General features: G+C 40.7%; 1 protein-coding gene across 1 annotated transcript in view; it reads right to left on the bottom strand.

Moving 5' to 3' along the window:
• MACF1 (microtubule actin crosslinking factor 1) overlaps positions 1-22544 on the bottom strand; it is a 312647-nt gene that overhangs the window by 172293 nt on the left and 117810 nt on the right. The window contains exons 17-23 of the mRNA XM_036746382.1: positions 17481-17642; positions 13111-13215; positions 12409-12504; positions 11594-11719; positions 9198-9203; positions 8020-8172; positions 6968-7122 (exon numbers count right to left, since the gene is read on the bottom strand). Coding sequence (XP_036602277.1) covers positions 6968-7122; positions 8020-8172; positions 9198-9203; positions 11594-11719; positions 12409-12504; positions 13111-13215; positions 17481-17642 — 803 coding nt within the window. The remainder of the gene's footprint in view (positions 1-6967; positions 7123-8019; positions 8173-9197; positions 9204-11593; positions 11720-12408; positions 12505-13110; positions 13216-17480; positions 17643-22544) is intronic.

Genomic DNA, 22544 nt, shown 5'->3' on the forward strand with positions numbered 1-22544 from the left:
TGCCTGCATCGGTAGGAGGAGTTTCTTCACCTGGAAGTTCCCAAAATCAATGAAATCATAGTTCTGGTCCCTATAGTGTTCATTATACATGAGCTACTACTGTTAAATTCTGCTAATAGTTCTTTATTGGCCCTGGGCTTGGCTTCAGAAACATTCTAGGATTTAGAAGTGGAAGAGAGGTGAGGAATTATATGTGCCAAGTGTTGCATATGCAGTCAGGCATGGATAATGTGTGGGTCAATTTTCCTTAATTGTTTTGGCTTTCTAGGCAGTTAGATGGTAGGGTGGAGAATGTTGGACTTGGAGGCAAAACCTTGTCTGAGACACTTATTAGCTGCGGAGCCCTAAGCAAAGTCACTTAACTCATCCCAAACTCAGTTTCCCCATCTGTAAAATGGGGTTTATAATACCACCTACTCATAGAGTTGTTGTGGGGATCAAAATGAACTAATATATGCAAAGTATTTTGCAACCTTTAAAGTGCTATATAACATCAACAATCATCATTGTTATTATTATTATTAATTACAAAAGTCAACTCCTTAAGAAATCTTGGCTGTAGACTGCTGCTGCTTCACAGTGATGTCAGGAAGCTGGTAGAATAGTCACAAAGAAGACCACACATGGCCAGAAAGCCTGCATTTCCAAGCACCCAGTATCCTGGTCAATGAATAAAAAATACAAGTCAAAGGCCTGGGGGTGGGTGGCTGGACAGGCCACCTGAGATGGCCACTGTTCTAACTTTTAAGCTCCATTTTCAAAGAAGTAGCCAAAAAAACTGTTGGCATGGCATTAAGAGTCATTATTTCCAAACAGAATCTTCATGACTAATTAAGGTCCAGCTTGAAAACAAGCAAGGTGCCTACTATCCAGTGAGCAAGATGAGCTGTGCTTCCCAAGTACGTACCAGTAGAAAGAGAACTCTGGGAGACCTGGAGCTGAAAGATGGGTGGACAATGAGCCAGAAAACAAAAAAAGGGGTGAATAACAATCATGAGCTGTTGGGTCAAAAGAAGATCAAAACTTGGAGGCAATTTTCAAAGTCCTTTTTCAAAGAGCAAGTGAATCTTGGAAACTATGACACTTAAGACTTTAAGTTACTTATACTGTCTATATTCTTTATATAAATTTCAAGTTGTTGTAGATATTACTATGCTGATTGGTTTTGTTTTTCTTTAAAGAACTACATATTTCTAAATATGACTGTTCTAATTTAGTCATTTCTAATCAACATGTCCAACTCTCTCTAGCCTAGAAGTCAAGAGACCCAAGTCCTACTTTAAATTTTGACACTAACTAGTTTGTTGCCTTATACAAGCACTGGACTTCGCTAGGCCTCAGACTGCTCACCTGTAAAAGCACTGAGCTGATTAAATGCTCTCAATATTCCTCCTGCTCTAAATTCCATGAGGCTATGTCTTTAATAACTCCTGAAAAACCCTGGACTACAAGCTCCATGAGGACAGGGAACACATCTGATTTAAATTCTATCTTCTGCAATGTCTAGCCCTGTATTCTGTACTCAGGAAAAGCTTAATAAATGTTTACAGAATTCTGTAGTCTGATCCCTCAGAGTTGTTAGTGCTTCCCCCTCTTCTTCAAATGATCGGAGGTCTGCTCACTTGTTTACATCTTGTGTCTGCCTGGTAGAACTAAGCTCCTTAACGTCAGGAATTATTTGTCATTCTCTTCTGTCTTTACATCTCCAACAATTAGCATGGTTCCTTACACTTAATAAATGCTTGCTGGATTAGACTGGAACTACAACTTTGAAGGGCCAAAGATAAACTACCAAAGGGTCAGTGTGCCCCCTAGTGGCACTAGCCCCAAATCACAGTAACCTGCTTGAGAAAGGTGCTCCTCCTACCCTTCAGAGGACCCATATGGCTGTACAATTGCTTGGAGAACAGGGATTCTTAACCTGGGATCCATGACAGTGGGAAGTGTCAGGGGAGGTGTGAACTTGGATAGGAAAAAAGACTGCATCTTTATTTTCAGTAACCTCGAACTGAAAAGTAGCATTTTCTTCAATTATTTAGAAACGTGATTCTGAGAAGGGGTCTGAGAAGGCAGTCTTTCCTAGTCTGCCAAAGGGATCCAACTGCGATACAAAAATAGGTTAAGAACCTTTAGTTTTAGGGGCATCAGATCACTTTTCAAATCCATGTTTTTAAAGATAATGTTAAAATGAATTTGCACTCCCAGGAGAGCCTGTAACTCATGGTAAAAGAAGGTACCCAGAAACTCAATAGGGATTGGAGGGAGGTGGGCAGTAGCAGTGAAAAAGAAGCCATCTCAGGATTTTTTAAAATCATCATAACCATTATACAAAACAGATAAACCACTCACTGACTACAGACTTTGTATATCTCTATACATGTCATGTGTGTATCACTATTCTGAATTCTAAGAAATTCACCAGCCACATCTGATTTTTCTGCCACTCTACCCTTGATCATGAAAGAAACAGAGTTAAAAAATAACTGCCTGGGGGGGGGGGGGGGGGCCGGGGGTTGGTTTGCTTTTTAATCCTATAAGGCATTTTAAACAAGGAGGTGGAAACAAGTAATAGTTATGTTTTTTTTTCCTCTCTCTCTCCAAATAAATAAGCTGTGATAGGTTTTCTTTGTTTGTTGTCTGTAACTTATCTCTGTAAAACTGTGGGTTTGTTTATTGCTGTTTTGTGATACAGTGATTGAAATGGGACGAAAGTCGAATAAATATGTATGGTGCATAGCCACTACACTGTTTTCCATGCATAAATCTAGGCACATTGTGTTGCAGAAATATATAGGAAATAATGGTATAGGAGCCTGGTTATTTATTTTGAAATAAAAATGAATGTTGGCAAAAAAAACCCTATCATTAATTACTATTCATTCTGTACAAGTGTTTATTTAAAATATACAACTCATTTTCCACACTATTTTATAGGTTACAAAATGCTTTCCTCCCAAATGTCCTATGATAATGGTAGTAACAAGGCTTATTATTCTCATTTTATAATGGGAAAACTGAGGCTCAGAGAGGGAAAACCATATGCCCCCATTGGCACAGAGTTAGTAGGTTGGTAAATGGATAAGGATTCAAACCCAGGGCTCCTGTCTCTAACTCCAGTATCCTTTCACTGATACCACACCACCTTTCCCATATCTATGCAAGCATGAAGTGATAGAGCAAACATCTCCTGAAGAAAGAAGGTGTATACTCTTTAGAGATTCCACATATGCTAAACATTCTCCTATGACCAATCACAGAAAGATCAGCAGCAACATATGTCCTGCTCCGTGAAGGCCCATGGGCCCTTAAAAACAGCAGATACAAACAAAACACACTTAACTGGGTGTAGAAATCTATCTTACCCTACAGGAAAGGGTGGGGGGAAGGGGATAAAAGAAGTGGGTGATAGAAAGGAGGGCAGATTGGGGGAGGGGGTAATTCAGAAGCAAACACTTTTGAGGAGGGACAAAGTGAAAGGAGAAAATAAAATAAATGTGGGACAGGATAGGACGAAGGGAAATATAGTGAGTCTTTCACAACATGACTGTTATGGAAGTGTTTTGCATGACTACACATGTACAACCTATATCAAATTGCTTGCTTTCTCTGATTAAACCATTCTATAGAGCAATTTGGAACTATGCCCAAAGGGCTATAAAACCATGCATACCCTTTGACATAGCAATACTGCTACTAGGTCTGTGTCCCAAAAGAGATAAAAAACAAAAAGGAAAAGAATCTATATGTACAAAAATATTTATAGCAGTTTTTTTCTGGGGGCAAAGAATTAGAAATTGAGAGGATGCACATCAATTGGGGAATGGCTGAACAAATTCTGGTATGTAATTATGATGGAATACTATTGTACTATAAGACATGATGAGCAGGATGCTTTCAGAGAAACCTAGAAGGATTTGCATGAGTTGATAGAAAGTGAAATGTACTGTGTTCACAGTAACAGCAATATTGTAAGATGATCAGCTGTGAATGACTTAGGTATTCTCAGCAATACAATGACCCAAGACAGCTCTGAAGGGCCTATGATGAAAAACACTATTCTTCATCCCCAGAGAAAGAACTGACAGTGTCTGGACACAGATTGAAGTGTACTTTTTTCCCTTTCTTTTTTTTGGGTCTATGTTTTCTTTCACAACATGACTATTATGGATATGTTTTGCATCACTACACATATATAAACTATATGGAAAAAACCCCAGAAGATATAAAGGAATATTTCTGGACTCTGAGGAGTGTGTATTTTTCCTTAAAAACAAGTTTTATTTGACTGTAGGTTGGTACTGTTATTATTCCCCTTTTACAGATAAATGAAGAAAGGGGCAGCTAGGTGACACAGCAGATAGAATTCTGGGCCTTGGGTCAGGAAGTTCTGAGTTCAAATCTGACCTCAGACACTAGCTGTGTGACCCTGGGCAAGTCACTTAACCCTGCTTGGTTCAGTTTCCTCATCTGTAAATAATAAGCTGAAGGAAATGGTAAAGCACTCAAGTATCTTTCCCAAAAAAATCCAAAACAGGGTTGTGAAGAGTCAGAAGCAACTGAAATGACTGAATGACAACACCTCCAGTGAGAAAGATCCCATTAGTTGCTAAAGCAGACAACTGTCCTCGGGGATAGCTCTCATTGTAAGGAAGTTTTCCCTTATATTAAACCTAAATCTGCCTCTCTGAAGCTTCTACACGCTGCTCTTAGTTGAGCATTCTCAGACCAGGAAGAAGAAATATAATCCCTCCTTCTCCCTATTATTATCTTGCACTGAGTGATCCTGTTCCCTTCTAAGCTTTCTTTTTCCCAGGACAGTTATCACTAGTCCCTTCCCCCGAGCCCCATCCTGGCATGGCCTCTAACCTCTTCACTATCCTGAGGCATCTTCTTTTGGACCTAATCCCACCTATCCATGTCTTTCATAAATACAGTGCACAGAACTAAAGCAATGCTCTAGAAGTGGCAGAAGACCTCAGAGCTTCTCTCCTTCTGAACACTACAGTTCTCGTAATTCAGGTAAAGATCACATTAGCTTCAGAGCTCTACGTCACAATGATGATTTATTTTGAGCTTACTGTTCACCAAAACCCTCAGATGCTTTTCACAGGAGGCAAGTGAAATATGAAATCTGCTCTGTAAAGTTCATCGAGTGAGCAGGTTAATATTCCTGTAAAAACTGGACTGGGTCGGCAGCAAAGTACCTACAGAACACTTTTTTTTTTTTTTGGCTAACTTCATTTTGTGTTTCCCACACTGGTGGTACATAACCAATACTTAATAATGTGGTTTGAGAGATACTTTAGAAATCAGCTACTCGCACACTAAGTCCACCAAAAAAATAGCAGCAAACACATACAGCACTTTTAGATAAGGACAGGGAAGCAGCATGATGTAATGAAAAGAAGGCTGGACCTGGCAGGAGACCTGGCACTAACCTGCCATTGCCATTGGACCAAATCGCTTCCACTCTCTGGTTTGTAAAGTGCAGAAGCAACAAATGAAGGAGCTAGATGAGATGATCTTAAAGGTACATTTTGGCTCTAGCATTCCATCATGATGAGGATGATAATAATGCCACATTTAGACACTGCTGTGTAGTTTACAAAATGCTTTTTAAAAAGTGCGTTAGCAGCACAAATCTAATTAGCTTCATTTCAGAAATGAAAAAGTTGAGGCTAATAAAGGTAAAGTGATGAACCTAGGGCTAGGAGGCAATGGAGGCAGGACCAAAACCCAGGCAGTCTCTCACCAAGCCCAAGCTCCTTCCACCACAGTCCATTATCTATAGTTTAGCAGAAAAGAAAATTATCTTTTTTTTTAATGCTGAGAAAGGAACAGAAAGACAGCCAGAGAAACAAGATAGCTTTGAAAACTATCTTAAAAAGAAAAGCAAATTATATACAACAGAAACTTTTTTATGTACGATTCCCTTTTTCTGTTCTACCTGGTCTATCTGGTGTTTGTTAAGTGCAGAATAAAAAAAATTGTTAGAAGAAAAGGTTCAGGAGTTCAGGAGGTGAGTGGAAGGGCACCCAGAATAGGACCATAACTCTGGGCACAACACAGAGTCCTCACTGGAGATGGACATAGAGTTGTCATGACTATGGACTTGGGTAAAATGGATTAAATTCTTTCTTGTATTCTGCTCACTTCATTTTGTATCAGGTCAAACAATTCTTCCCAAGTTTCTCTGAAACCACCTCATTTTTAAGCAAAATAGTATTGTATCACATACATATAACACAACTTCTTCAGCTATTCCCAAATTGATGGGCTCCCTAAGTACTACTTTAGCTGCAGCCCCAATATTATGGCATATTATCTTACTGTTGTCGTTATCTTTAATGAAATTATTGATTGTTTCTAAGATTTGTTCTTTGACCCACACATTTTTTATGATTAAATTAACTTCCAATTAAGTAAATATTTGTTACAAAAGCCCTTTGTTTAACCTCACTGAGTTAATAAAAGATGCATTTCATACTTCTGAAAAAAAAAAATTGTCCTGCATAAAAAAAGAAAGAAGGAAGGAAAGAAAAGAAGAAGAAATCTAATTTCATTTCACCTTGCAACAGTGACCTCTCCCTTGAAAGCTCAGGTAACTAAATTATGTTGTGGCCTGAAACATCTCAGCCTTTATCTGCAAAATTACTTAGCAGCATGAAATGATTTGTTTGTTGCTTTTTAAAATATAAATGTTAAATATAGAAAATTAAAATTTTAGAGGACCAGACGACCTTCTAGAGACTTAAAATATATAAATACATGCATACATATGGAAAAGTCCAGAGTTCCCTTTTTAGCTAAGGTATAATATGTTAGCTACGGTTAACAGCATGAAACACTAGAGCTGCTATCTATCACAAAAGAAGTGCCAGGCTTGACCTACAAGGTTAGCAGCTCTGGCAAGTGCATGGCCAAGCAGGGGAGAAGGAGGTACAAATGTGGCATGGAGAAGAAGTACCTGTTGGCCACCTCAATGGCATCTTTGTTCGGTGGGGGAATGAGGAAGCACACTGAGGGTACCATTGCCTCATTTCCTGTGGGGCTGATCACCTTCCACTTGGTCCTCTGGGAATTATCTTCCAATACACACTCATCATTCTTGCAGATGGTGATCTACAGGGACAAGGAAGGCAAGTTTGCAACAACAGCAAAACAACAAATCCCAGACAAGTCTGAAAACTGTGGAAGGCTTGGGGAAATGGCCTAGGAGATAGATTCAGAGTGACCTGAGCCTGAAATATCTAACTTCAGTTTTGGAAAAAGAAAAAAAATACAGACTGACATTCAGTCCTCAGGAAAGGTGGTGAATTATGTAAGACAGTTTTAACATCCATCCTGTGATAGAAACTCAGACCTGGGAAAGGGCTACCAGAGGGCATCTAGGATAGATCCTGACCTGAATACAAGCCTTCTCTACAATGCCCTTGAGAAAGGGTCATGCAGTGCCTGCTGCCAATGCAGGGGGTGTTTTTAAGAGCCTACTTACCAGGTGTACAATACTATGTTAAGCACAGAAAGGAGGATACCTAATAAGAAGAAGGCTTAGTTTCTACCCTCTAGGATTTTACTTGGTAATTTCCTCTTTACAACTACAACCACCAAGAAAGATGGGAAATATTACCACAACTTTCTATTTGTAGGCTATAAGACAATTTATGCATGGCTCATCTTTCCTGGGAGGGAGGCTGGGAACTGGCATTTTACAGAAGAAGAAACTGAGACACATGTTATGTTTGATGGAAGAAATTTAACATTTCTATTTCCAGAGTTCTATTCCCCAGAATATATTGACACATCTAAATAAAAGGACCGTTTTATTCACTTCTTCATCTATTCTTTTCCTAGGCTCTCTCTCCATAGGCCTACCATTACTAACAACTCAAGGCAACATGACCTTGCCATTTTTTCTCTGTCAGTCTTCTTCTTAGATTATTACCCCCAAACCAAAATTTTCTTTCTCTCTCTGTTGCTTTGTAATGAAAACCAGAGGGGTTTCCTCTGTCTGCTCACCTCGATTTGCCGGTAGTCACAGATAGCCTTGATGGAGATGGTGCTCTTCAGCATGTGGTCTGGATTTCGTGGCTTCAGTTGAATGATGGTTTTTGACCTCCCCACTAAACTAGCAACAGAACTCTTTGACTGAATGAGTTGCTCCTTTTCATCCTACAAAATAGGAAGAAAAAATACGAATATTAATGTTTCTAGTTGAGTGACCAACAGTGAACTAAAATAACCTAACAATATACCTAATCCCTGCAAGAGAATGTTGTATCTTGGGCCAGGATCCTCCATAGAGCTATCAGAGAAATAGAGGACTGAAGGAACAAAGAGAGAATATTTCTGTCTTTTCACCAAGTGCTAGAGCACCTGAGTTTTACAATGCACTCTCTCTCTTTCACTTTCACTTCCTCTCTCTCTCTCTCTCTCCCCCTCCCTCTCTCTCCTTCTCTGTCTCTCTCTCCCTCCCTCCCTCTCCTTCTCTGTCTGTCTCTCTCTCTCTCTCCCTCTCTCTCTCTGTTCCTTTCCCAACGATCACAAATCCGCATGCAAAAAAAAAAAAAAAAAAAAAAAAGAAAAGAAAAGAAAATGGAAATATCAATAACAGTAAAACAGGCTTTCATTGACAACCCAGTTCCCACCCTGTCTGTGAGCAGCTAGAGAGTCATACTCAATTCTCAGTCTTGTGGAACAGAAGTCTATCCTCCAAACTGTACTATAAGATCCACCATTTATTAAATTAGAAAAGCTCAGATAGAAGTTCAGAAAAGCCAAAAATCTAACTTCTTGGACCATGACTGGTAGTTAGATAAATGATTTAATTATATCAATTAAATATGACTTTCAAGACCTTGCAACTTTAGTGATTTGGAGACATTTGGTTAGTTTAAGAGAAAGAGCATAGAGAACCAAAACTCTCAAGACTCTACTGACCCAATTATCTCACAAACACATGAGTTTCGTAAAACAGAACAGATTAAAAGTATATTGCCAATTTCATTGGAGGATAGAGCATAATTTCAATTTATTAGCCAGGATGGTTCAAGCCCATTTTGAGGAATAAAAGCCCCCAGAAGAGGACTTTCTTAAGGCAGGAATAGATGTGATGAGGGGTAGAGAGTTAATAATGCAAGGAAATGCCATTGTTGAATTAAGAATATTCAAGAAAAGAATAATAAATACTGAACTACCTGTGCCTGTCCCAGGGAGCATGATTGAAAGAAATACAACTTTAACTCGTCAGTTAAGAGGAATGGGATATATCAAGGAGACAGCCATACTGTTCCATGCTTGAAGTCTGATCTACCCATCTCAGCCTTCTGGCATTAAGCATATCAACTTCTGTCTAACCAATAGTGACACGTCTCCACCTCCAGAGATTAAGTGCTTAGCAAAGAGAATTCTGAAAAGAACCAGAAGCCAAGATAGATGCTCTTGACCATGACAGCCTGAGAGTACAAACAGAGGAGCAGAATCAGGTGACTCCGTGACCCCGATGACTCCACCAACCTGATGCCCCTGACCTGGAAAGGAGGGAACATAGCAACGACTCTCTAGAAGAGGAGAAATGATAACAATTGCACAGGAAGCATTCTGCAGAAGGAGGGTGATGATACTGGGTACCATCTGCCTCCTACATGTTTGTGGCCTTTCCAACTAACATCTAGGAAGAGATCTCTTAGTGCAGTGGCTTATCATCCCCTATCAAGGACGATTAATATTGTTCATTAGAGTGAAACACTTAACATGAATGTATTCATGTTGAACCCGTAAAGATGTTTTTAAACAGACTAGGTTCACAGATGCCCAGTTGTTACCCAAAGCACAGCTAGTGAATACCTCACTTTAAGTGACGTCTGTATTCTTACTCAGAGCCCTCTATTGAAATGTTCTGGCTCCACCTCTTAGGACTCCACCCCCTCAGCCTCACAAACAGATAATCACCTGTAACAGATGACCAAATCAGATCAAGTACATCAAGTATTTGTAAAACTTAAAGCACTTCATTAATGATGGCTGGACTATGTGATTGTGAGAGTGGGGAGGGGGGAGGGGACAGGGAGAGAGGGAAAGAGAGTGAGACAGAGAGCGAGTGAGAGAGAGAGAGAGAGAGAGAGAGAACTTATTAGTTAAGAAAGAGGAATACAGTATCTCAAGGTGACAGTCATACTGTTGCATGCTTGAAGTCTGGTCTACTCGTCTCAGGTTCTCGGCATTAAACATGTCAATTTTTGTCTAGCCAGGAGCTGTTGGTCTATACTTCCAGAGAATGGGGTGGGTGTGTGTGTGTGTGTGTGTGTGTGTGTGTGTGTGTGTGTGTGTGTGTGTGTGTAAAGGTATATAAAGATCTATAAAGACCTGTCTCTGTCAGCTATGTACTCCCAGCACTTAGCCCATTTTCTCATCTGTAAAAATGAAGAAAAGGCTTGTAGCACCTACCTCGTGGCGAAACTATGGCGATCAAATAAGAAAATGTATATAAAAGTACTTTGTAATCCTTAAAGCACTGTATCAGTGTTATCTGCTCTTATTACTCTCAATTCACAAAGAATTGCAGCTTGAGCCCTGACTATTCCTGCTAACTCTGTACACTGTCCATTGGCATTTAATCACAGAGCAGTCCTGCTCATGTTGGTTGTACTACTAGGTCTCTTGAGGGAATAATTTTCAAGAGCAAATGAGCATAAGTAGGATTTCGATTAAATATGGGTTCTTTCAGGCCCTTCCAAGATACAGTGAAACAATGGACATGCAAGGGCTTGGGAAAGTTCAAAGTTCAATACAAGCATTATTCCACAAGCACTATTCATGCTTTTGTTGAACTACATACAAGTTAGGTTCAAGCACTGAGCATGATGAAGACCAAATTCCTATTACCTTATAGCTCCATAGAGAAGAGGGCTGGGGAAAAATTCAACACAAGTATAGGTTTCATCATTTACAAACAGCTCACATCGTTCCCTCTGCCTAGCTGAGAGAATGAAGAGAGAAATCTGACGCCATGTCCCTCTGCTAATTGCTCTACCTCATATCTCCTCCAGCTATCAAATTAAAAGCAAGCTGCCACATATGGTCGGCACTCAGTGGCACAGAGGAAGTGCCTTGAGCCACAGGTCAATAATCTACTTGTGGAATCTCATCAACATGTAGGCAAAGAGGCACCTTGGCATTGTGGAAACAGGACTCATGGTGAAATCCAAGTGCCAGCTGTTATACTTCCTAACTGTGTGACCTTGGACAACGAACACCACTACTCAGAGTTTCTGTTTTCTTATTTGAAATATGAAGACAACAACACTCCTGCTACATACTTCAAAGGGCTGATGTGAGAACAATGATTTGTAAACTTTAAAGTGCTTACAACTTCTGCAAAGGACAGAGAGGAGAACAGGAAAGATGGGGAGGAGACTGTAGGAAACCAATTTCTTAAACTGCTAACTGAATAATAGCCTACACTTTATCAAATTGACCCCCTCTTAAGGAACATTCCAAAGCAGAAACAGCATCCTCAGCCATATGATTCTTTTTTCTCATGGTACTTTATGAAGACAGACAGTATCCCTGCTGATACTCTCACAACACCCACCATGGAATCCTGGAGGAGGTCTTCAAGGCGCGACAAGCTGGTATTGTGGTCACATGAATACTTCCGTTTGATGGAGTCTTGCAGGTTCTTCAAGAATGTTTCTAGGTCTCTTGCATCACTAAAGAACTGTAGAGACACAATGGGGCAAATGGATGCCTTGAGCTCAGCATAACAGCAAGCACTTGGTGCAGCTATGAGTGCTCCCACTAAGCAGGATGGGGTCTACCTGTTACACTGGGGTGGTAATAGTTCTTTACTCAAAAAGGCCCACAAAAATACAAAGTGAAAGCCTCTGTCAATCATTAAAGATAAACAAAAAACCCACACTAACTCCTGTTGTTCTTCCTTCAGAAAATCCCTGTTCCTATCCTCTGGACTTCTCCTTGCCTATGATGTATATCTCATCTGAAACAGGGAGGCCCCTGATGTAGAGCCTCACCTCTCATAGGTGTGAGAGATGCAGAGAGAAAGCTCCAGGCTGGTTTAGACACCTGACGCACCAGCTACCTTCTGTCTGAGAATGAGAGGCAGCAGAGAATCTAACAACATTTAGTAGGCAGAGGGAGCTCTCTAAGAAAGGGTTCAACATGGTCAAGTGGGTATAAGAAAATATATGGGGAGGAAAATTTTTCTCCTTTCTCATAGAACACAATTACCAATTAGTCAGGAAATGCTTCATTTTGGAGCAAAATCCACCAAAGACAGCTGCTGGAGCCCTCCCCACCTTGACTGAAGCCTGACAATCAGCATTCTCCTCACACGGTATTTTCTTCCTCACTCTCTTCTCTCTTTCTATTCCACCCCCAACTTTGTACCTGAAAGTAAGCACTATTCTCCTTCACGTGTTGTTCCACACAAAGGCACAGCTGCTTCATCCACTGCCACTGGGACTGAATAGCAGCACTGTATGCCTGGAAAAGAGAAGAGAGCGGGCATAGGGATTATGGCAAAAACTCGATGATGGGCACTGTGGTAAACAGACACTCAACAATGGGGAAAAGGGACACACAAACTTAGAAAAGCTGAGCAGGCATAGCCTTAAGTTTCCCATAAGAAACAGGTTTCCCTTTGACCAACATAGAGCTGGTGTATGGAGCTACACAGGAAAACCCTCTACTCTAGGGCGCTTCTGCTGAACTATTCCATCTACATATTGTAGGCGTGAGGGGCACCCTATTTTCTCAGCTTTTTTGGATAAAGGCATCATACTAATAAAAGACATTCTATTCCTTGACAACTTTAGCTTACATTGTTTCCCTATCAAAAGCAAGAGCCAACTAGACCCCTATGTATTCTGTTGTTACTTTTAGTTTCCTCAGAGAGGCAAACAGTTCAGGGTCTGACAGAGGAAACAAACTACTTTAGAAGGAAGATGAGAGAGAACACAAACTACTTTCAGAATTTCTTGTCTGTTTTCAGCCACAGACACCTTTGGATTTCAAGACCTTTCTTCCAAAGACCTTTGGGTCCTTGAAAACATTCCACCATCCCTTCCCATCCCTTCTTCAGGCACATACCTCAACAGTCTGCTTTGCTGGGTGGTTCTCCAATGACAGCCGCTCTGCTGTATCTTGTAAAGACCGGAAAACATCTTGTTTTTCATTCAGTTCCATGGTTAACTCCTGAAAACGCAGTTCAATTTTATTCAATAAGTATTCAGTGAACACCTACTATGAAAGCTCTGGGTTAGATGCTATGGGAAATACAAAAGACGAGAAGATGTGTCTTTGCTCTCAAGTCCCATAAAGGAAATAAGACACAACAAACATGAAACAACATCTAAAACTTTCAATTATAAATGGCTAGGTGACATTTCCAATAAATGATAGCTTTTTCAGAGGAAGGAACAATTAATATGATACAAAGAAATTAGTAGAGTCTTCATGACAGAGGTTAAGACCTGGGCAGGGCTCTGAAGGGTTTTAGACAGGTATATGGGGGGCAGGGGAGGAAGGAGGAGGCCTATCATGAGCAGAGGCAAGAAGGCTCCCTTCGGTGACAATGAGAAGAACAGTCTGGCTGAGATGGTAGGTTAGTGCTGTAGAATAGCAGAAACTAAAGCTGGTTAAACCAGACTGTAGAGGGCCTTGAATGCCAGGATGATAAGTGTGAACTTGACCCTAGAGGCAATGATGAGTCATTGAAGGTTCCCAAGGAGGGGAGAGACATGACAGAAAGGATGCTTTATTTTGGTTTTGTTTTCAAACATGACATTTTAGAGAGACATTTGGAAAGGAGAAAAAATGGAAACAAAGAAACAAGTTCCAAAGCTATTCTCATTAATTCAGGCATGAGGCAACGGGGGCCTAGACAAGGGAAAGGAATGGAAGGATGAACTCAAAAAATGTTTTGAAGAATGTATGGGATTTGTATACTATATATAAGGGATGAAAGTAAAGGCAGGCAACAATAATTCTGAGAGTGTGAGCCTAGGGAGTTGAATGCCATTGACAAAGGCAAAAAAAATTGGGAGGAAAAGAGAGTCTGGGAAGGAAATGTGGATATGCTAAATTTTGATGAAGAAGGAACATCAGGAGGAGAAAAATCATATGGACAATTAATGAAACATGCACCATAGTGTTGCAAAGAGGTTAAGATGAGAATGTAGACTCCATAGACATCCACATACTGGTGAGACTTCAAAACATGAAAACAGGTCAGTTCCCAAAAGAGAAAGTACAAGGGGCAAAGATTCAAGGATTAAATTTGGGAAACGCTCACCATATTAAGTGAAAAGAAGAGGAATAAAAGCCAGTGAAGAAGGCAGAGAAGCAAAGGACAATTAATAGAAGTCAAAGAAAGAGAGAGTTGTAAGCAGGAAAGAGTGGTGCTACTAAAAGTGAGGACTCAGAAGACCAGTTGGATTTGTCAACACCTTCAAGATTACAGTTTTGATAGAGAAAGATGACAAAATACAAATGACTAAGGAAAGATAGATTGGTGAAAAATAGCTGGGCCTTGTTTAAAATCAGATATTAGGAAAGAGAAGTTGATGTGGTACAAATAAAATATGACTGAGAGATAAGAAGTGCCAGGGGGTGGTCCTTCTGGAGCCACTCAACAGAGTGAGCTGGGGGGAAGCTGGTTCTTCCTTGAAGCTTAGGAGAAAGTATGAGATGACAGAAGCAGGGACAGGGAGATAGTGCAGTGAAGAAGCTAGACAAAGGAGTTCACACTAGATAGCCTCCAACTCATCTGTATACTAGGAAGTAACAGTAATGGTGGAAGGAGGCAGGTACTAAGGACTTAAAAAGAAGTCTGAACTATTGCTACAAAGAAACTTGAGATGAAAAGAACTAACACCTCCACTTGTGAGCAACTCCACCAACCATCCCCCTCTTCATACAAAAGGGAGCTTTTAAACGGAAGGGAAAGTACACCTCAAATTCCTAAGGGCTCTGACTCCTTCGATTCCAGAACTGTAAGTAGCAATTTTGAACAAGCATTCAATCTAGTAGCTTTGCTTTTAACTTGTTGTTCTTGCCAACTATTATCAAATTCAGTTGTTTCTGTGCAGGCAGAGAAGAAGCACTGTAAACACCCTCCAAATTTCATTGCCTGTCCTGTACCAAAGCTCCAGATGCTCAAACCTACTTACACTTCTGTCCCAAACCTCACTAACCAACAGGACAGTTGGACAGTGGCCTCCCAGATAAAGACTTAAATGCTACAGAAACTAAGTGCTGATTCTCCAGGCGATTCTGAAACCTTTCATCTAAAAGAATAAAGAGCCCTGGTCACTCAGGTTTACTCATCCAGTGGAGTGAAAGGAAAAAGAGAAGCCTTATTACACTTTGCATGGTCCTACTGAACTTGCTATCAAGCACTAGGTACTGCAGTTATCTGTATGTGTGTCTCATCCACCTGCTAACCAAAGCTCCTGGAGAGCAGCCACTGTACTTTATCTAAGGAGTTAGATTTCTCCATAAGGCCTAGCACAAGGCTCTGCACACAGAAGGAGCTTAATAAATATTTGTTGTTTGATTTGTAATCACTCAAAGTAACTTCACAAATGCTGCCCAATAGAGGGGCATGATCCCCATCCTTACGTCTTATGTTCTACCCAGGCTCCTTTCTGTATTTTCTCTGGCCATATGACATTCTCCCTATCCCCCACTCTAAAGGCTTCAGTTGCTGCCTAGGATATGCCTAGGATAAAACACAAATGCTGAGGCTGAGGCCTCAGAGGCAACCCATTGCAATGAAATTAGGACTGGATTTGGAATCAGAGGACACTGGCTGGAATCCTGGCTCTAGCACTTAATACCTGTATGACCTTGGGCAACCCGACAGGTCTCAATTTCCTCATCTCTAAATGAGGGGCCTGGGCTAGCTGCCGGTAAGGTCCCCTCATGTCTCTAAATCCATGATCCTTGTCCCCTACTTTTGCTCTCTGCATACTCTAGGTCCCAGTCAAACTCAACCCCTTGCTGCTCCCCAAACTCAACACTCCATTGCCTGCATGGATACAAGTCTGGAATACACTCTCATCTCCAACTCTCCAAAGTCTTGGCTCAGGAGTCACCATCCTCCCCTTTGTGAAGCCTCCCTGATCCCGAGGGCTCTTGGTGCTGGCTCCACCCTCCAGTTACCTTGTGCTTATGTATTTATCTGTGGACACATGGTGAAGGTTCTTCAGGACAAGGACCATTTTGTTTTTGTCTTTGTATCCCCAATACCTAACGTTCTTGTTCAAGGTCAACCATTTCAGTCATGACTGACCTACTCTTCATGACCCTATTTGGGGTTTTCTTGGCAAAAAACTGGAGTGGTTTCCATTTCTTTCTCCAGTCCATTTTATAGATGAGGTAACTGAGGCAAACAGGGTTCAGTGACTTGCCCAGGATCATGCAGCTAGTCCGTGTCTGAGGCCGGATTTGACTCCAGGCCCAGCACTCTCTCCACTGCACCAGTTTAATTCATTCCTACAGTGCCTGCATCCAGGAAGCCTTTACACAATTATCTCCTTACAAAAACCTCTTGGGAAAGTGCTTTGCTACTTGCTACATCTGTGAACTCTTAATTAAGTCATTCCCTTTCTCTCCTTTTAGTTTCCTCATCTGTTAAGTCATGTGGTTCACCAGGCTCTTTTCTAAAGCTCTAAATTTTCTGGTGTGACTTTATGACCCTCTGATCAATGGACATAGCCTCCAAATATTCACGGATAAGCAGAAGCCTTAGAATCCAGTGGAATAAAGGAACACAAAGAGCAACAAAGATAACACATAGCCTTCACAAACATTACCTCTCATTGTTCTGAATTGTACCAAGTGCTGTCTTCCCTACCACTAGGCAACTAGGTGGTGCAGTGGATAGAGGTCTGGGCCTGGAGTCAGAAAGACCTCAGCTCAAATCTGGCCTCCGATGCTTATCAGCTGTGTCATCCTAGGCAAGTCACTTATCCTCAGTTTGCCTCAGCTTCTCCAACTGCAAACTGGGGACAATATCAGCACCTACTTGGTTGTTGGGAGGATCAATTGAGATACAATTTGTAAAGTGCTTAGCATAGTCTCTGGCTATATCAATGTTTATTTTCATCCTTTCCCCTTCCCTACCATTCCACTGATAATAAATGGATAATCAAATGGATCTACTCTTAAGAAGTAGAAATAACAGAATTCAGGGCTATGAGCTGCCACGAGTAGAATAATGCCAACACTTCAATCCTCAGAATGTTACTCTAGTCACCTTTCCAAATTTGGTTAGGGATCAATGGATTCCAACAGTAACATTCAAGGTGGTGTTTCCTTTCTTCACACAAGCAATCGATGCTCATGGTGGACTGGGTTGTCATGCCCAGGCAGCATAACAATGATGTCACTGAGATTCCTAATAGCCCAGTCCCTACCACCTAGGCCTATAATAATGGACCTTGCATTAAACTCACAGAGAAATAATTTTTCTTGGCTGTGATGTTGGGATTGTTGTCACTCCAATCAAATGCCAATTCCTCCTCCTCCTTTTCATTCAGCCAGATCAGCTCAGTTGTAGCTCTGGAGACAAATTTATGCAAACTCTGGAGGTGTCGGAGCCTGAAGCTAGAGGTTTCCTACACAAAGCAAAAGATGATATGTTAAAATTACCTGTTAATATGCTTGAAAAGGAACAATTTATAACATCAACAGAAAAAGTGAATGATGAAATTAATTGGAGCCTGCTTCTCAATGATGAAGCCAGAAAATGACCCCAGGAGTTCAAGTTTGTTAGAAGGCAAATAATTGAAATTCAGGGCTCACAAAGCAAGCCTCAGATCCCTACATAGGGCCAAATAAACCATGTCTTGTAGGAATTTCCGAAACCAAGGATGAAGATAACAGTAAAAACATCTGTTATCTGTTGGCAAAAATGCCAAAAGACATGAATAATCTATGTTGGAGGGTAGTGGGAAGACAGGGACACTGGTACGTTGACAGTGGATCTGTGAATTAGTACAATCATTTAGGAAAGCATTTGGAATTATGCAAATGAAGTGACTAAAATGTCCATACCTTTTGACCCAGAGATACCCCAAACTTATACCCCCCAAGGAGGTCATTGATAAAAACAGAGTCCCCACACGCAACAAAATACTTATAACAGCATCTGTGGGGGTAGCAAAGAATTGGAAACAAAGTAGATACCCGATGATTGGGGCTTGTCTAAACAAACTGTGGTAAATGAATGCAATGGAACATTATTTGGCTATGAGGCATGAAAAATGGAAAGATTTTTACAATCTGATGTAGAGTGAAGAGTCAAGAAAAAAATGACATTTATTTGCCTCAGTTTCTCCAACTGTAAACTGGGGATAATATCAGCACCTACTTGGTTGTACAAACAAGATATGTACAGATAAATTTAAGTAATCAACTGAGGGGAGGCGCAAGCAATAAAGGGAATTGGGAAAGGCTTCTTTGCAGAAAGTTTATCTGGGACTTGAAGAAAGTCAAGGAGGCTAGAAGGTAGATGAGGAGGAAGAACACAGAAATAGAGAAAGACTTGAGGCAGAGAGACTAAGCAGAAAGCATGGCAATGTCAGAAGACAGAAGCATATACGAGAGAAGTCAAAAGGCAAAATCAACAGGACCTGTCAATTGACCGGATGGAGGTAGGGGGGAAATGAGGGAGAGTGAAGAGTGAAAGACGACATCTAAGTCACAAGCTCAGGTGTCTGAGAGGATGGTGCTACCTTTGGCAGTAACAGTGAGGCAAGGAAGACAGGAGAGTTTGCAGTAGGGGGAAAGGAGATAATGAGTTTAGTTTGAAACAAGTTCTGTTTACGATATTTATAAGACAACTAGTCTGAGATGTTCAGTAGGCATTGAAAATGAAAGTCTGGAGGTTAGGAAAGAAAAATGAAGGAAACATGCATTTATTAAGTGCCTACTGTGTAGCAGGCACTACGCTAAGCCTGCTTTACAAATATCTAATTTGATCTGTGCAAGAGCCTACCAGGTAGGTGCCTGTTATCATCTCTATTTTACAGTGGAGGAAATTGAGGCAGACTGTGGTTAAGTGAATAGCCTAGGCTCATATAACTAGTAAGGGTGTGAGGTTGGAATTGAATTCATGTCTTCCTGTCACTAGGCCCAGCACTCTGTCCACTGTATCATGTACAGAGAAGCTAGTGCTGAATGAGTAGATTAAAGAATCATTAGCACAGAGATTAAAATTGAATCCAAGGAAGCTGATGAGATCACCAAGAGCAATAATATAGAGGGAGAAGAGAAGAGCATCCGGAATAGAGCCTTGGGGGTCATGCACGGTTGGTGAGTATAACCTAGATGAAAATCCAACAAAGAAGACTGGGGGAGGAGTCATCAGGTAGGAGAAAAACCAGGGTAAGGTAGTGTTGTCATGGAAACCTACTCAGTTGAGTATCAAGGAAAAGAGCACGATCAACAGTGTCAAAGGCTGGAGAGAGGTCAAGGAAGAAGACTGAGAAAAGGCCATAGATTCGGCAATTAAGAGATCACTGGCAATGTTAGAAACATCAATTCCAGTCGGATGATGAGGTCAATGATGAGACTAAAAGCCAGACTTCAGAGAGTGAGAAGGAAAAGAGGAGGCACTGATTATAGACAACCTTTTGAAGAAGTTTATCCAAAAAAGGGATGAGAAATAGGACACAGTAGCTAATGGGAAGGGATAAATCAAGCAAGGATTTTGTGAGGATGAGGGAGACAACAGCATGTTTCGGAGCAGTAGGGAATCAGCAGGTAGACAGAGAGAGACCGAAGATAAGTGAGAGAGTGGGGAAAAGAGAGGTGGCAATCCGTTGGAGTAGATGGGAAGAAATAGAAACATTTGTGCATGTAGAGGGGTTAGCTTTGGCAAGGAGAGGCACTACCTCTTCATGTGAGATAGGGGTGAAGGAAGAGACACTTGGAGAAGGCATCTGAGTGATATGAGATCAAGAGGAGGGAAGAATAGCAAGCTTTTGGTGAATTTCCTCAGTACTTTCAGTGGAATTTGAAGTAGGATTCTTAGCTGAGAGAGCAGAGAGAGGACAGCTATGGAAGATTTGAAAAAAGATGGAAAGGTTTGGGAGACAGTGATCCAAGGCTGAAGTTTGGAAAGGAAAGACTGATGACAAAATAATGAGGCAAGGGACTCAGGAGAAGAGATTGTAGTGAACTGGACTACCAAAGGGTCAAGATGGGAAGGGAGAGGAAAGAAACCAATGCAGGGGTGACAGCCTGGGAAAGAAATGCAGAGATAAGGTCTGAAGGTTGTGGTTTGGGAGAGGAGAAATGACAACAGATTTTGATCAGATAAGAGAATTTCAAAAGTTCACAAACATGGAAGGGATATATTTTGATGGCAAGATTCATTTCTGTGTCTAACTGAGGAGAAATAAGTCATGAGAAATGAGTAAGTTGAGAACTGAGAGGCTAGGGTGTTTGAGAGGGTATCAATATGTACATTGAAGTCTTCCAATATAAAGGCAGAAGTTGGGAAGGAAAGACTATGAGCCAGATACAGAACTGACTGAGGAAAGAACAGGCATGTCCTGGAGGTCGTTAGTCAAGAACTGGCAGAATTTTGAGGTGTTATATATGAACTGAGTAAACAAAGGAGAAGATATTACTGAATGATGCTGAGAGAGAGCAAGCTTGGAAATGGCAATAGGAATAAGAGATATTCCAACTCTTCTAACTTGACCAAAGGGGAAATGGGAAAATGTGCAACCAGTGCTAGAAAAGACAGCCAGGGAGGCTGTGTGATCAAGAGGGAGCTAGGTCTTAGTGAGAGCCAGAAGATGGACAGAGTGGGAAAGGAAAAGATTTAAGATGAAAGCAAATTTGTTGCCCATGGAGGAGACATTCCAGAGAGCTAGAAGGGCTAAATAACTTTAAAATGGATATTGGGAGGGCTGAGATGAGGGGGATAGGGATAAAGGAGTGGGCAGTGGGGGATAGTTTGAACAATGACAACTAAGGGTTCTGAATTACTGGGTTAGATGGGTGTTGTATGTTGCATTTATTTTCAAACGTTTTTCCTCTTCTTTTTTTTTTTTTTTTAAATATTTGTTTATATGAGAGGGCTATCTTGGAGGGAAAAGGAGGGATACTGGGGAAAATTCTGGTGATATAAAAAGCAAAAAATAAAAAAAAATCTATTTTTAAAACAGTCTACTATCTTCCCAAGGCATATATCTGAGACATTCACGAAGAACTTATAAACCCAATGATTACAACCTACATCTGATGACTCATCTATGCACAAATGATACTACTAGAAGAAACCTAGAAAATATAGCTAAGATGTATGAAGTCCTGGGCAAGAAACTGACAACCATAGCGGTAAAAGTAGTAGTTTCACCACTGCTACAAGAGCATCCAAAAAGACATATATTTGGGAAATGAACAGCTAGTTAAGAAGATGGTGTCTGAAAACAAGATGTAAATTCTGGAGCACAACTGAAAATTCTGTAATGACGAATTCTTGGCCCAAGATGGTGCAAACCTGATGAGGTAAAGATGTGTTAATCTGAAGACTCATAATTCTAATCAAGATGAATTTAAATAGAAAAGGAAGAGAATGGGAAAAAAAAATTCTTGTATATATCTACCAAGAGATTATAGAGAGAAGCTTCAATATGGGAAGAAGCCCAGGGTCTCATAGCCACAATATGTCACAGAGGGGACCTGAATTTGCATCTTCCTAGCTTCAAGATCTGCTCTCTATCCACTATGTCATGCTGCCTCTTCCTAAGATATGAAACAGTTAACAGCTCTCCTTAATAATGTCCTTCCTCAAAAAGCAGAAGCCACAATGAGAGGATCTGCTATTCTAGACCTGATTTTGACCAAGAAGGAAGAACTGCTTTCTATAGTAAAAATGATGGAGATGTTTGGGGGAAGTGACTATTTCATTACAGAATTCATGACAGAGTAGAGAGGAAAGTTGAGTATCATTTGACAGGTGCTCTAGATTTTGGGAAAAGAAGATTTCAGAAGTCGAGCAAAAGGATTGACAGTGTCTAATGGATTGACATCATATAGAAAAGTTGGCCCAGAAAGAATGAGCTCTCAAGTAGGAAATTCTGAAGACACAAAGAGAAACAATTCTGATCTGGAGGACAGGGGAAGCTCTCCAAAGAGACATCTCTGGCTGTCTAAGGAACTCATCAATCGACTTAGATTTTAAAGAGACACACACAGGAGACCAAGGATGGGAAAGAGACTGAAGGCAAAAGTATGGAATGATTCTGTAGTGTAAGAACTACTCAATTCTTATGCTTCTATTTTCTATGACCAGGAGAATATGCTTTGGAGTAGAAAAGACAGAACTAAAATGCCTAAAAGGAAATTAAAAATGCAAGATAAATAAGGAAAATAAGCTCATCAAAAGTCTATGATGGCTTAGTCACGAGGTCCAGAAAAACAATATCCCAAGGTACTGAAAGAACAGGTAGATCTAATTAGTTGGTGAACTTGCTGAAGAAGGAACAGGGATCACAAGAAAA

The sequence above is a fragment of the Trichosurus vulpecula genome, chromosome 2 (assembly GCF_011100635.1).
Source record: "Trichosurus vulpecula isolate mTriVul1 chromosome 2, mTriVul1.pri, whole genome shotgun sequence".
Lineage (NCBI taxonomy): Eukaryota > Metazoa > Chordata > Mammalia > Diprotodontia > Phalangeridae > Trichosurus > Trichosurus vulpecula.